This window comes from Camellia sinensis, chromosome 12 (genome assembly GCF_055761805.1).
Source record: "Camellia sinensis isolate YWXY chromosome 12, ASM5576180v1, whole genome shotgun sequence".
Classification (NCBI taxonomy): domain Eukaryota; kingdom Viridiplantae; phylum Streptophyta; class Magnoliopsida; order Ericales; family Theaceae; genus Camellia; species Camellia sinensis.
This window is the reverse complement of record NC_138972.1, coordinates 110,732,930-110,747,025: the sequence shown is the minus strand read 5'-3', so window position 1 is coordinate 110,747,025 and position 14,096 is coordinate 110,732,930. Positions and strand designations below refer to the sequence as shown.

Here is a 14,096-nt window from a genome sequence, read left to right as displayed (position 1 = left end):
ATTATTGGACAAATTACATATACACCCCTCGAGGTTTGGCTAAATTACAGAAACCCCCTGAGGTTTCGAAAATTACATCCCGCCCCCTGAGGTTTGTATTTTCATAACAATTTGCCCCCTGAGGTTTATATTTCATAACAAATTACCCCCTAATTTCTTATGCAAATATAGCATTCAGGGGGGAATTCGTAATTTCTCAAACCTCAGGGAGGCATCTGTAATTTAGCCAAACCTCGAGGGGTGTATATGTAATTTGCCCTAAATTATTTTAATAGTTAAATTTAAATTATATTTGTTTAGTTTTTTGAGAGGAGAGATGGATAGTGTTTGGTTGGTAACTATCGCCTGTATTAGTAATTCCCTGTGTGATAGCGCCAACAAATCATGAGAAGGTTAGGATTAGAAATTGATGGAGGAAATTAGTAAATTTTTAAGTAAAAAATATATTTTTTAAAATCAAAAAAAATTTATAATATTAAAAAAATACTAAAAATTAAAAATAATTAATTTTAGAGAAAATTAGTCTTAGATCCCTCTTCCATATTTAATAATGTAAGAGATCCACAATCTTATTTTATTATATTTAATGTCCTCCATCCCTCCCACCACTATCTCTCTCTCCCGATCTCTCACCCCCGCCAAGAACTACTGGAGGACTCACATGAGGAAGAAGGCTCAGGAGAGGAAAAGGGCCATGTCACTACCTTCAAATTCATCTTCTTCGGTCTCAAACAATCCTCCAGTGGACTCGATGCCCTTCATGGAGACCAAGGGATGAAGCTTCCACGATATCGGTGCGGATCATGATCAGATGTTGACTCCAAAGGGAATAAATAAGGGTTTTGAAGAGGGAGAGAGTACTGAAACAGAGTACCCCATGGATGACATATGAGAAGATATTGCTCTATCTGAAAGCGACATGATGAAAACAGTTTGTGAAACAATCATGGCTTCTCCAATTTGGAACTATTGTCCTCTTCCTCCTGACATGCTTTGGATGATGGAAGACCTCGCTCATGGTCCAGACCTCACTCAAGGAGACCTCCGTAAATCTGACAAAGGCCACCGAGACTGTATCGTTGTATCGAAACAAGAGTAAGATCTTCATCCTCATCAATGCAAATGGATTCAATGCCTACTGGTTAATTTATCTAGCCACTGATCCAACTCAGAGAGACAAAGTGTTATCTGTTTTCCAACAAGCTTCAAATCATGGCCTTACTCTGGCAAGAACTTGGGGATTCAGTGATGGTGGTTACAGAGCCCTACAGTACTCTCCTGGCTCCTATAACAAGCTAACATTTCAGGTTAATATCAAATTTTTGATCTGAATGGGTTATTGATGTATATATATATATATATATATATATGTATGTATATTTTAGGTTCATGGTGATGATGATATATGTGATGTATTTAGAGAATTTTAGTGTTGGTGATATGTAAATTCCAGAGAAATTTAAAACTCAGTGAAACTTAAGTGAATAAAATTGGTGTTTGTGTTTTTATTTGTTTGGTACCCTCAGTGAAATTTACTGAGACAACTCAGTAAAATTTCAAAAAAACAAACTCAGTGAAATTTTTCATTGCATTTTTCCTCCTCTGTATTTATCTTCTTAATGTATACAAAGTTGCCCATGATGTTAAACCAAAGAAATTTGCCTCAATCTCTGGCATCCCAATCACAGAAATTGGAATTTCTCTGGATTGGAGAGGAAGAATTTCTCTGGTTTGGGTTGGAGATGGAGAATTTCTCTAGGTTAAGTGAATTTCTTTGGATTGGAGATGAGAATTTCTCTGGTTTTCAGTGAATTTCTCTGAGTTAGAGGGAAATTTCTCTGGGTTGAAGTGAATTTCTCTGGAAAGTCCAGAGAAATGTGAGATTTTCTCTGTGCAGTCCAGAATTTCTCTGGGAAAATTTTCTCTGGACTGAAATTTCTATGAATCAATGTTGAGGGACCTTAGACATTATGAAAATATTAGATGTCCTTTATACTATAAAGTCTTAATACCAGGAACCCTAAAAAAAAACCCCATAATTTTATATGTTAATATTATTTATAGTATTACTAATCTAGTAGTATACAAATAAATATTTTTTTATCTTATATCTCCAATCTTAATACCACCATACTAATAATCTCCTCACTCAATCCTACTGTACTCCTAATTCCCTCCATTTTATGTAGCTAAACAAACATGACCTTAATTCCTATTAAATCCTATTTTTCAAAAACACTTTTCAGAAAATTCTACTTTTTTATTTTCCGTATTTTTTTGTTTTTACTGAATTTTTTCAATATTTTGAGCAATTTTTTTAATTTTTAGACATACCTAACATAAATATACCTAAAAAGTAAAAAAAAAAATTGAAACAAACCTTTTAAAAATTCACTAAATACCAAAAATACAAAAAAAATACGAGAATTCAGTACATTTTTTGTATTTTTATATATTTATTAATTTTTAAAAATATTTTTTCACAAATTTTTTACTTTTTAGATACATCTAAATAAGGTGCATCTAAAAAAGTAAAAAAAATGTTTAAAATTTTAAAAATATTCACCACAAACAAAAAAGTACGAAAACCAAAAAACTCTCAGTTTTCAAAAAACTTAATTCAAAAAACTCAAACCAAACACACTGAGCCTCCGTTTGGGAAGTGGGTTATCTTTTTGGCTTTTTGGCTTTTTTTTGACTATATGAGCCTGGGCTCAAAAGCTTAGTTTGGGAAGGACTTTTGGCTTTTTGGCTTTTTTGATTTTTTTGTGAGAGAAGAGTGTAATGATTATGGGGTTGAATGAGATATTTTGTCTGTTGTGGCTCATGAGCCTATTCTGTCTTTTATGGCTCATTGAGCAAAAAAAGCCCAATGAGCCCTTGCCAAATACAATCATCTCTAAAAGTAATTTTTTAGTATTTTATTTATAAAAAAAATAAAATTGTTCTAAGGTCCAAAATAAAAAGAGAAATTTTATTTATTACCTATTTTTTCACATTTTATTTCACCTCCTATGTTATTTATGTAAAAAAGGTCACGTTTACTGGGCTTGCCTTAATTTAAAAAACATATATATTAAAATTTATCATGTCATATAAAAAACTATTTAGAACATTTTTTATTCAACTTCAACACTCATATGTCACAAAAAAAATTTAATTCTCTCAAATCAAATATTGCTTCCAAGCAACGTTCTCCAAAGTTCCTTTAGATCTTCCAAAGGCATTGTTTAGGGCATTAGAAGAGCATTTCGATCTGCCTTTGCAAACGAAGCTGAAAAACTCTTCGAAGAAGCCCTTCCATGGCTATGTCGGCCAATATCCGATGGTGCCGCTCTATGAAAGCATGGGCATCGATCATGTACCCATCCCTGATATAGTCCAAGGATTCACTCATCTCTTGTGGCCTGAAGGAAATCCTAATTTCTGTTATACAATCATAAAAATTAAAAAGATTATCTAAATTTAAATAACATTTATTTTTTTATATTGAAGCAAAATTTATTTAGAAAATATATTTTCTCCTATAAATTTGATTATGTTATGAGAAAATAGAAATTTTAATTATAAGTGATTATTTTAGGGGATTTTTTTTAAGCTCTATCAAATTTCCAGATTTTTGGAAAGAAATTTTTTGAGAAATCCAAAATTTCTCTAGAGAGAATTTCTTTTGAGAGTGGGAAGTTTAGAAAAATTCCTAGAATTTCTTTAGAGAAGTCTAGAGAAATTTTCTGACTCGAATTTTTTCTGGATTGATGTTTTGGAACTTTAGATATTATGAAAATATTAAATGTCCTTTATACTATAGAATCTTAATACCAGGAACCCTAAAAAAAATTCCCAGGAAAAATTGGTTGAACATCCCTCTCCAATTTTTAGTAATGTGAGAGGTCCACAATATTTTTTTTTTGTAACTTAAGGTCCCTCACCTATTTATGAGTATGTATCTCATCCACACCCATATATCACACCCACTCTCCTATTCTTTCTCCTCCACTCCATCGTCGCCTTCTTTGTGCCATCGTCGATCAACATGGCCAAAGAAGATCCCCTAGTTCCAAATCTCCCAGATCAACATGGCTGAAGCAGATCTACTTGTATGGTAAAGAAAAACAAGCGAAGAAGAGAGATGGAAAGGAGATCATATTGAGTCCATCAAAGGAGCTTCTTTGTAAGAGAGTGATGCTGGTGTTTGAATAGATTGGTTGTTGAACCTATCTCTCAGATCCTCTCTCTTTCTTTGTTCAGTTTTTTTTGCTCCTCTCTATTTTATCTTTTTGTCTTTGCTCAGCTAAGAGAACGTCAAGAATCTTGAGCTTATGAAACTTTGGATTGAGGTTCACAAGAATTGAGAGATTGTCTTGGGTTTTGGCATTGAGAGAGACAAAGAAGAAACTAATTGGTGGTTGATTTATATTCATCAAAGTTGAAATCTTTGCTTATTGAGAAAAGAGAATTTGGGAAAGATGAGGAATGAAGTTGAAAGAGAAGAGAAAACTGCCACTTAACATTGTAATTTTCTTTGGCATGCTTAATTTTCTCTGTCATGTGTAATTTTTTCTAGAATACTTAATTTTCTCTAGTTTGAACCCAGAGAAATTCTTGCGAAAATCAGAGAAATTTTCTAGAAGCAATCCAGAGAAATTTTGTAAATGGTTTTCTGAAATTAAAGTTCAATTATGAAAATTTGAGCAGTTTAGATGATGCCCTTTTTCCCTCTGTTTGGTTGTTGAGAGAACTTAGGAAATAAGTAGGAAAAGATGAATTCAATTTTAATGTTGATTGATAATGTTGTCAATCAAAATTCAATATAATTAAGCAACCAATTGAATTAGGCAACATGATGGTGAAATATCTGAAATTCAAAATTTTGTTATTGATCTGAATGGTGGCTCTATTTTTTTATTTTCTATGTGTTGAAATCGCTTTGTGTTGGCTTTTTGATCAATTTTTTTCTGGTTGAGTCAAAATACAATTTTTTTTGGTTTGATCAAAACACAGAGAAAATTATGAGCAAACCAGAGAATTTGGGAAAGATGAGAAATGGAATTGGAAGAAAAGAGAGAATTGCCACTTAACGCCCTTGTGTGTGTAATCTTTTTTGGCATATTTAATTTTCTTTGGTTTGAACCCAGAAAAATTCTCTGGAATCCTGAGAAAATCTCTAGACTGCAATCTAGAGAAATTCTCTGGCCTTCCCAGAATTTTTACAAAGAATTTCTCCGGATTGATTTTTCTCTAGAAAATCCAGAGAAATTCTCTAGATCAAATTTTCTCTAGATCGATGTTGAGGGACCTTAGACATTATAAAAATATTAGATATCCTTTATGCTATAAAATCTTAATGCTAGGAATCCTAAAAAAAAATCCTTATTTATTTTTTATTTTGGCCATATAGATTTTAAACACATTCATCAACAAACTCTCTATCTTTTTACTATGCTATTTAAACATTATTTTTATTAATTTTAATTTTAAATTATTTTTTTATAAACTCTACGCAACTAATTCTAAAATATGAAAAGTAATATTTTTTAATGTCTAACTAGCCCAAACCTAAAATTAAAATAGCTAATGGAGTTGAAATTTAATAATTTATTCACTATTTTAACTAAAAAGTAAAAATAACTAACTTGATGGAGTTAATCTTAAGGGTGTTTTGGAAAGTGCCAAGTAAGTTGACTATTTTGCTTCTTTTTTTTTTTGTTTTATTGGTAAAATAAAAATTTCATTACAAACATGAAAATAAAGGTATAAGAAAAAAAATACACTGAGAGAGATTCAGAAAGTATATACTTTCCTACTATTGCAAGTCGCAACCTTATAACCAACCCCTCGGTCTCACAATTTTTTTTAATAAGAGAACAAAACAAAAGACATGTTTATTATAAAAAGATGTACAAAAAATAAGAAGGTAATATAACACAAATAAGTTAAAAGATCAAAAAATTGACTTATAAGCTAGGAAAAAAGTTCCGATAAACTATTTCGGTGATATATAATAGTCCTCAAATAAAAATAATTACTGTTCATGGGCTCCAATAATGGTCCTCACATACTTCAATTTCATCCAGATCGTTTGCATATGTTTATTAAAACTTGTTATAAAGTAAAATTCTTCATTCATACAAGTACATGTTATTTACACCATAAAATATTAAAAAAAAAGAAGTTATTGCCCTTGAATGGCAAACCTACTCACTGAATGGGTTTTTCTAGTGATAGGTGAATTCATCAGCTCAGTACAAAATAATGATCTGTATTCAACAGAGTTTTAAAGCTGGGTGATATGAGATTTAATGCATGGCAGCATATAGTGCAACTGAATTAATTAACTTTTATTATTAGATGTTCTGGCCTATTTAAATTACAGTAAAGATAGGTGCATAGAAATATATCAAAAAAGATAATGTATGATTGAGATTAAACTTTTATGTAGTGAAACACATATTTTAAATAAATCTAAACTATATGTGTGGGTAAAAATCTGACCACACTGCCCGTTTAGTGATCAGCAGCAAAGCACCGGCAGAATAGATGGCTCTAACAACCTGTAACAGAAAGGAAAAGCTCCGGCGGTGGTTCTTCCACCCGGGGGCACTCCGACGATCAAGTCAGTATGTTTCTCAAGGATAATCAAGTATTAAACTGAATACTCAAAGTATGAATTACATACCTTAGACCCACGAGGGTGCCTCTCTTTTATAATATACTTAATCCAAGTCCAACTAGAAATATGACTTCTGTGTACCCCAACCTTAGTACTTACTCTGGACTCTTTAGGAGATAGAGATAAACTCCCTAAGAGGTTTATCCTTATCTTAATTAAGTCCCCTCTTTGCTTCAGGACTCTTGTCCCTTATCTTCGGATTCCGACATCTTCGGAGATGACCTCGGCTTATCCAAGATTACCTCGGCTTAACTACCAGGGCACGTGGCACCTCGGCTGACACGTCGGCGTCACCATGCCACGTGTTGGTATTCAGAAAATATGTCCCCACAACTGCCCCCTAGGTTCCATTACCTCGGCATTCTGAGGTGATGGAATCTATTCCGAAATTTTGTCACTTCTTTTCTGAGTAATGGCTCAAAAAAACTATTTTGCCAAGATTATCTTCTTTCAGCCGACGTGTTCTCTTCGGAGAACGAGGCTTCGGTCGTACTCCCCTACGCGCATGGGCTATCATGCATATCCAACTGTTTCTTTTACGTGTTTCGTCTTTATTGGAGCGTGTCAGTGACGCGCCTGAAGCTGTCTGTTCGTTCATCTGCGCCGTCTGACGCGTGCGTTGCTCTAGGCGCAATAATTGCCCTATTTTTGCCGCCGTTTCAAATTTTTGACAAAACTCTTTTTTGCCTCTTCTTTTCCTTCACTTTTTCATTCTGTCTTCTCGTTCTCTCTCTTTCTGAAAGCTTTTTCTTCTTCGAATCCGCCATTGCTTCAAACTTTCTTCTGGAACTGCTTTTGATCCTTCATTCTTGCAAAAGCCCTCTTTGTTGTTGCAACTGGTTTCTAGGTTCGGTGAGCACTGCCTTGGCTTCATTTGTTCTGGTAAGACCCTTTCTTTTAATTCTTCAATTCTCTTTATGTGCTTTTGTCTGTCTACTGCCATTACTGATTTTGTTCGAGGTCTGGGATTTATTTGTCTCTTGAATTTGTGGCTATACTTTGAGCTTCTATGCTTTTTCATCATTCTCTTTGCCGCTGTTTCTTGATTTGTTTCTGTATCTCTATTGCTTCTGAGAACTATACCTCTGTTCTTGAATCTGAAACTTCGTCTTTGTTTTCTTCTTTTTTGTATCTGTCCCAGATCTGTGCCCTCGATCTTTATCTTCATAGTTCATAGATTTGGGATTTGTCTGTAGAACCCTTAATTTTTAGGGAAACTTGAAAAACGCCCATCTTTTAAGACATATTCCTCTTAGTCTAAGCCGACATAATGGGTATGTGGAGGCATAGAGTGAATACCCCAACAAAACTTGAATACTTTAGACAAGAATTCTCTATCCCAGCCGATGTTCATCTTAAATTGGCTGGGGATAATGATACCATCGTGCCCACAGATCATACAATGCCCTTTCCAATAGTTGCTTTTACCGAATGTGGACTTCGGCTTCCACTCGATCCCCTCTTTCGTCAAGTTCTCCATTTCTATAGGCTGAACCCTATGCAACTCACTATCAACTCCTATAGGGTAATTAACGGTATTATTGCCTTAGCTAGGCAAGAAAACCTTAGAATCACCCTAGCCGACCTTCAATATTGTTATACCATGTGCCCTCTCGATCTGAAGGATAGGGGTTTTGTCTATTACCTTAAGCCGAGATCCACTCAGTACAAGATTATAGCCGACCTTCCAGACTCCAACAAGGGGGCTGGAGATGACTTTCTTATTGCCTCTGGAAATTGGGAATTTGGCCCAGATGAAGATGTCCACCTCTACCCTCTTCCTCGAACACTTACAGAGGGCAAGAGTAAGAGCCCTGAGTCAACACTTAGTTGTTTTTACTTCAGATTTTAATACTTTATTTCTGACGCCTGTTTCTTTGCAGATCTTCATCAGCCACCGAAAAATTTTCGCCAATCCTTCTTCCCAGGAACAGATCTGAAAACACTTCTTGGCCTCCCAATCCATAAAAGAAAAGCCCCAGTATTACTAAACTTCATTCCTACATACAAATCCACCTTACCCGACGTCCCAAGAAGAAGGAAAAAGAGCCTTTCTCCACCTACAGCCACAACCTTAACTGCTTCTACGTCCCGAACGGATCAAGAATCCACATCTGCCCCAGCCGATCTTCCATCAACTTCGGCCCCCTACTTAATACCAATTCCAGAACGTAGACGCCGAAGAAAGCTTGTAAAAACAGCCGAAATGGTTCGTTCAAAGCCTGTCGTCCAAGATCTTCTTGCCGACATTCCAACTGACGCCGAAGCCGCACCAGCCCAAACAATGCTCCCACCCAAACAAAAGAGAGTAAAAAGGGCTCAGCCTAAGGCCAAGGCTACAGATGCCGAAGCTGAAGATACTGTGCCTATTTCAAAGCTGGCAGAAAGCAAGAAATCAGCCTCTGTCTCCACCAAGAGATCTGCTGAGGGTCAACCCTCAGGGTCTACACAAACAAAACGGCCAAGGTCATCGTCTGCGACGACCTCGGCTTCAAAGAAGCCCGACGTCCCATGGGCCCCTGATCTATCTCTGGAGGACAGGCCCATTATGGCTAGCGAGAGTGCTGACGACATTAATGTTGCTGTCGCTCTTAGCACTGCTCTCCTCCTACCGAATGACTTGGAGCGAAATGCCAGTTTTAGTGAGTATGAAAATTATGCTCTTATGCTCCAACACTCTGCTCAAGTAAGTATTTCTGTTTGTATTTATGTTTCTTCCTTCTTTTTCTTTCTGAGAAAATTTTCTGATACTTCTGTTTTCATTCAGGCTATCCAACATGCCCATTCATTTTCAATGCAATCCTTTGAGAATCGTCAAAGATTGGTTGATATGAAGAGGGAAGCAACTTCAATGAAGAGAGAATTAAGGGCCCTTGAAGTAAAAATGAAAAAACTAGAGGATCAAGCCGAGGCTGCAACGAAGAACCAAACCTTAGCTCTTGAAAAGGCCGAAGCTGCTGAGGCCGTTAAAAAAGTAGCTGAAGCCGAGAAAAGGGAGGCCGAGGCTCAGAAGGTCCAAGCGCAAAAAGAACTTCAACAAGCGCTGGCCACCAAGGAGGCCGAAATCAAAGAGGCCGATGAAAAGGCCTATGCTCAAGGTATGGCCGACGTTGCAGAAGACTACAAGCTTCAAGTCAGGCAGGCATGCAACAGGGGATTTTCCCTTGGTTGGATGTCCTTGATAAAGAAGCTTGACCTTCCTGCTGACTCGCCATTGCGTCAGGCCGATGCTATTCCGTTACCATTTCCTCCACCTCCTCCTGAAGGTGAGTTAGAGTCCGAGGCCGAGGAGGAAGATGAAGAAAAAGATGATGGTGAGGCCTTGGTGAGAAAACCCAAGAATGCTGCCGAAGTCAAGTCCCCTCCTCCTGCTGAACTGGTTATGGACTTAACTCAAGATGAGGGGGGTGATGATGCTGAGGAAGTGCCCAGGGAGTCTGTTCAAGGGTATCTATCATCGGACTTCCTTCTGACTGAAAGAAGTCTTGACACAACTTTGGCAGAGATAGATGCCGAAATACAAGCGGAGAAGGTGGCCGAGGAGATTCCAGCTGAATCATCCGAGGTTCCAGTTCCTGCTGCTGCTGATGTTCAAGAGTCTTGATTTTCCCTTCTTTCTTTTCTGGATTTTGGACTTTGTTTTTTCTTTCAATTCCCGGACAATGTATATTCCTTCTTATGGCCGATGTGCCTTTTTCAGTATGTAATTGCAACTGTTCTTGCTATGGATATTTCAATCTTATGATGTTCTGTTGTTTGCTTTTGCGTAGTTCTATACTTAGAAATTTTTGCTTGCTTTCTGCTTTCTTTGTGCAATCTTCTCGGGGTTACATACCTCGGGTATAACTGAAAAGTTTTTACTTCGGCAAGATACTGACCTGCAAACCTTGTATAAATTTTGATAAGCACAAATCATATACTACTCAATGTGTACTTTTGCCATCTTTTTTCAAGTTTTCAACAAGTATTTAAACAATGATTTCGTTCTAATCTACTTGTAAATTGCTACAAATTTCAACAAGTGTCTAAACAATATATTTAACCTTTGCTTCAACCCCTCAATTTTCTGTATACCTCAGCGGGTGATCATACGTCGGCTTAACATAAACTTGTAAATTGCTACAAATTTCAACAAGTGTTAAGCATCTTCTCTAGGGTTTAAACAACCCACATATTGCTATGAAAACTTAAGCAATAACCTCGGCCTATCTTCAACTTGTAAATTGCTACAAATTTCAACAAGTGAAGATAAGGAATCAGCTTAATTCCAACTTGTAAATTGCTACAAATTTCAACAAGTGAATTAAGGAATAACATCGGCTTATCTTCAACTTGTAAATTGCTACAAATTTCAGCAAGTGAAGATAAGGAATCAGCTTGATTCCAACTTGTAAATTGCTACAAATTTCAACAAGTGGATCAAGGAATAACATCGGCTTATCTTCAACTTGTAAATTGCTACAAATTTCAACAAGTGAAGATAAGGAATCAGCTTGATTCCAACTTGTAAATTGCTACAAATTTCAACAAGTGGATCAAGGAATAACATCGGCTTAACTTCAACTTGTAAATTGCTACAAATTTCAACAAGTGAAGATAAGGAATCAGCTTAATTCCAACTTGTAAATTGCTACAAATTTCAACAAGTGGATTAAGGAATAACATCGGCTTAGTTTGCCTGAGTTTGATATGTCTTCAAAAAACATCCGTGCGTAACTTTATCAATCGATCATGTTGAAAGGATTCTGAAAAAGACTTTATTGATAACATCGACTAAACAATGATGTTTTTCTAATGATAGAAAAATTTCAAATTACAAGTATTCCAAGGTCTGGGCAATGCTTTGCCCTCGTTGTCTTCAAGCCGATATGCTCCATTGCCTAATACTGAAGTAACTCTGTAGGGTCCTTCCCAGTTTGGGCCAAGCTTGCCCTCCCGGGGATCCTTCTTGTTCCCGACGACTTTTCTTAGGACTAAGTCGCCAACTTGAAAATCCCTTGGATTAACTTTCTTGTTGTAAGCTCTGGCAAGCTGTTGCTGGTATACTGCAAGCTGAATTGCAGCCTTCTCTCTTCGTTCTTCTAGTAAATCCAGGTCTCGGGCTAAGAGTATGTCATTGGTGCCATTCTCCACTCCCTGGGTTCTGATCCCTGGGATGCCAATCTCTAATGGGATGACTGCTTCTGTGCCATAGGCCATGGCAAAGGGGGATTCTCCTGTTGATCTTCTCGGCGTAGTCCGATATGCCCAAAGTACGTTGGGTAGCTCGTCCACCCACTTTCCTTTTGCTGCCTGGAGCCTCTTCTTTATTCCATCCAGGATTACTTTGTTGGACGCCTCTGCTTGCCCATTGCTTTGAGGAAAACTTGGTGTTGAGAAATAATTCTTGATCTTGAATTTTGCACAAAAGTTTTTGATGAGTTTGCTGTCGAATTGTGTTCCATTGTCGGCAACTATAGCTCTTGGAATCCCAAATCTGGTGATTATGTTTTTCCAAATAAAATTCTTGACATCCACATCTCGGATTTTGGCAAGAGGTTCTGCCTCTATCCATTTTGTGAAGTAGTCTGTTGCTACCAACAAGTATTTTCTCTGCCCAGTTGCCTGGGGAAGTTGTCCAACCAGATCCATGCCCCATTGGGCAAACGGCCAAGGGCTGGATACTGGGTTTAGGTCGGCAGCTGGCTGATGTATCAGAGGTGCAAACTTTTGACATTGCTCACACTTCTTTACATAGGCTTCGGCATCCTTTTGCATGTAGGGCCACCAATACCCTTGGGTAATGGCCCTATGGGCTAACGATCTGCCCCCAGTATGGCTTCCACAAATTCCTTCATGAATCTCATAAAGAAAATCTTCAACCTGTAAAGGGTGTACGCACCTTAAAAGTGGTCCAGTGAAGGACCTCCTGTAGAGATGGCCTTCCGCTGTTAGACTGAATCTGGCCGATTTCAGCCTAATTTTATGTGCTTCTTTATGGTCTGCTGGCAGCTTCCCCTCTTTTAGGAATGCAATGATTGCATCCATCCAATTTGGTCCAAAGCCCACGCACATTGCTTCTTGTTCGATGTTCTGTTTATCTATGCTCGGGGCCGACATGTAGTCGATCATAATTGTCCTTGTTTTTCCAGTTTGAATTGAGCTGGCCAGGTTGGCTAACGCGTCGGCGTGGGTGTTGTCATCTCGGCTTACTTGGAGTAATCTGCAGTTCTGGAATAGGGCCGCCAGTCGGATGACTTCCTTTGCATATGCCGACATTCTTTCGTCTCTGGCTGCAAATTCTCCTGTTGACTGGTGAACAATTAATTGTGAATCACAAAAAACAATTACCTCGTCTGCCTCTGCTGCTGCTGCTAGCTTTAGTCCTGCAATTAATGCCTCATATTCCGCTTCATTATTGGAGGCTTTGAACCCCAGCCGGATGGACTGTTCTACAATTTCTCCATCTGGAGATATCAGCAGTACTCCTGCTCCTGCTCCCTGGCGGTTTGAACTTCCATCGACAAATAGTCTGAATGAATCGCCGATGTAGATGCTGCATGGTCTGAGCTTTTCTTTCTCTTGCTGTTTTGTCTTTGACTGGGTTTCTTTTTGTTTGTCGGGGTGATGCTTATCTCGGCTCGACGGAGCCTGAGGTGTGATGGCTTCAGGTGTGAGTTCTGCGACGAAGTCGGCCAAAACTTGGCCTTTTATTGCTGTTCTTGGCCTGAATTCCAGGTCAAACTGGCCCAGTGTTACTTCCCATTTTGCTATCCTTCCTGTTAAGTCTCCTTGATGTAATAAGGACTTCAATGGGTGCTCTGTTAGAATCACAATCTTGTGTGCCTGAAAGTAATGGCTCAATTTCTTTGAGGCCATTACCAAGGCTAGCATTAATTTTTCTAGTGGAAGGTACCTTGTTTCCGCGTTAGCCAAAGTCTTGCTTACATAATAGACAGCCTTCTGCTCCCCTTTTTCCTCTCGGATTAGCACTGCACTGACTGCGTGCTCAGAGACTGCTAAGTATAAAAATAATTCCTCCCCTGGGACTGGGTTAGAAAGGACTGGGGTTGTGGTCAGGTACTTTTTCAGGTCGGCTAAGGCAGCTTCACATTCTTCCGTCCACAGGAAGTCTGTGGCTTTTTTTACCAGGTTAAAGAAGGGTCTGCACTTGTCTGAGCTTCTGCTGATGAATCGGTTCAGGGCTGCGGCCCTTCCAGTGAGCGCTTGAACTTGCTTTGCCGATGTTGGACTCTGTAGTTCCAGGATGGCCTTGATTTGGTCTGGGCTGGCTTCAATGCCCTTTCTTGTTACCAGGTACCCTAGAAATTTACCTGACCCAACTCCGAAGGCACACTTCGAGGCGTTGAGTCGGAGCCGATATCGTTTGAGTATGTCAAAGACTTCTTTTAGGTCGGCAAGATGACCTTCTGATTTCTTGGTCTTT

The 14,096-nt window shown here is 38.0% G+C and overlaps 1 protein-coding gene across 1 annotated transcript; it reads left to right on the top strand.

Moving 5' to 3' along the window:
- The first annotated feature begins 8,876 nt into the window (after positions 1-8,876).
- LOC114302365 (uncharacterized) lies at positions 8,877-10,415 on the top strand. The gene is made up of 3 exons (XM_082897169.1): positions 8,877-9,356; positions 9,438-9,995; positions 10,371-10,415. The coding sequence occupies exons 1-3, from the start codon at positions 8,877-8,879 to the stop codon at positions 10,413-10,415; spliced, it is 1,083 nt and encodes a 360-aa protein (XP_082753295.1).
- The last annotated feature ends 3,681 nt before the right edge of the window (positions 10,416-14,096 follow it).

Bases quoted from the DNA above. Each gene is read 5' to 3' on its own strand.
- LOC114302365 (XM_082897169.1), top strand. From the start codon at position 8,877: ATGGTTCGTTCAAAGCCTGTCGTCCAAGATCTTCTTGCCGACATTCCA. The intron at 9,357-9,437 runs GTAAGTATTTCT...GTTTTCATTCAG, and splicing joins TGCTCCAACACTCTGCTCAA to GCTATCCAACATGCCCATTC. The intron at 9,996-10,370 runs GTGAGAAAACCC...TGCCTTTTTCAG, and splicing joins AAGATGATGGTGAGGCCTTG to TATGTAATTGCAACTGTTCT.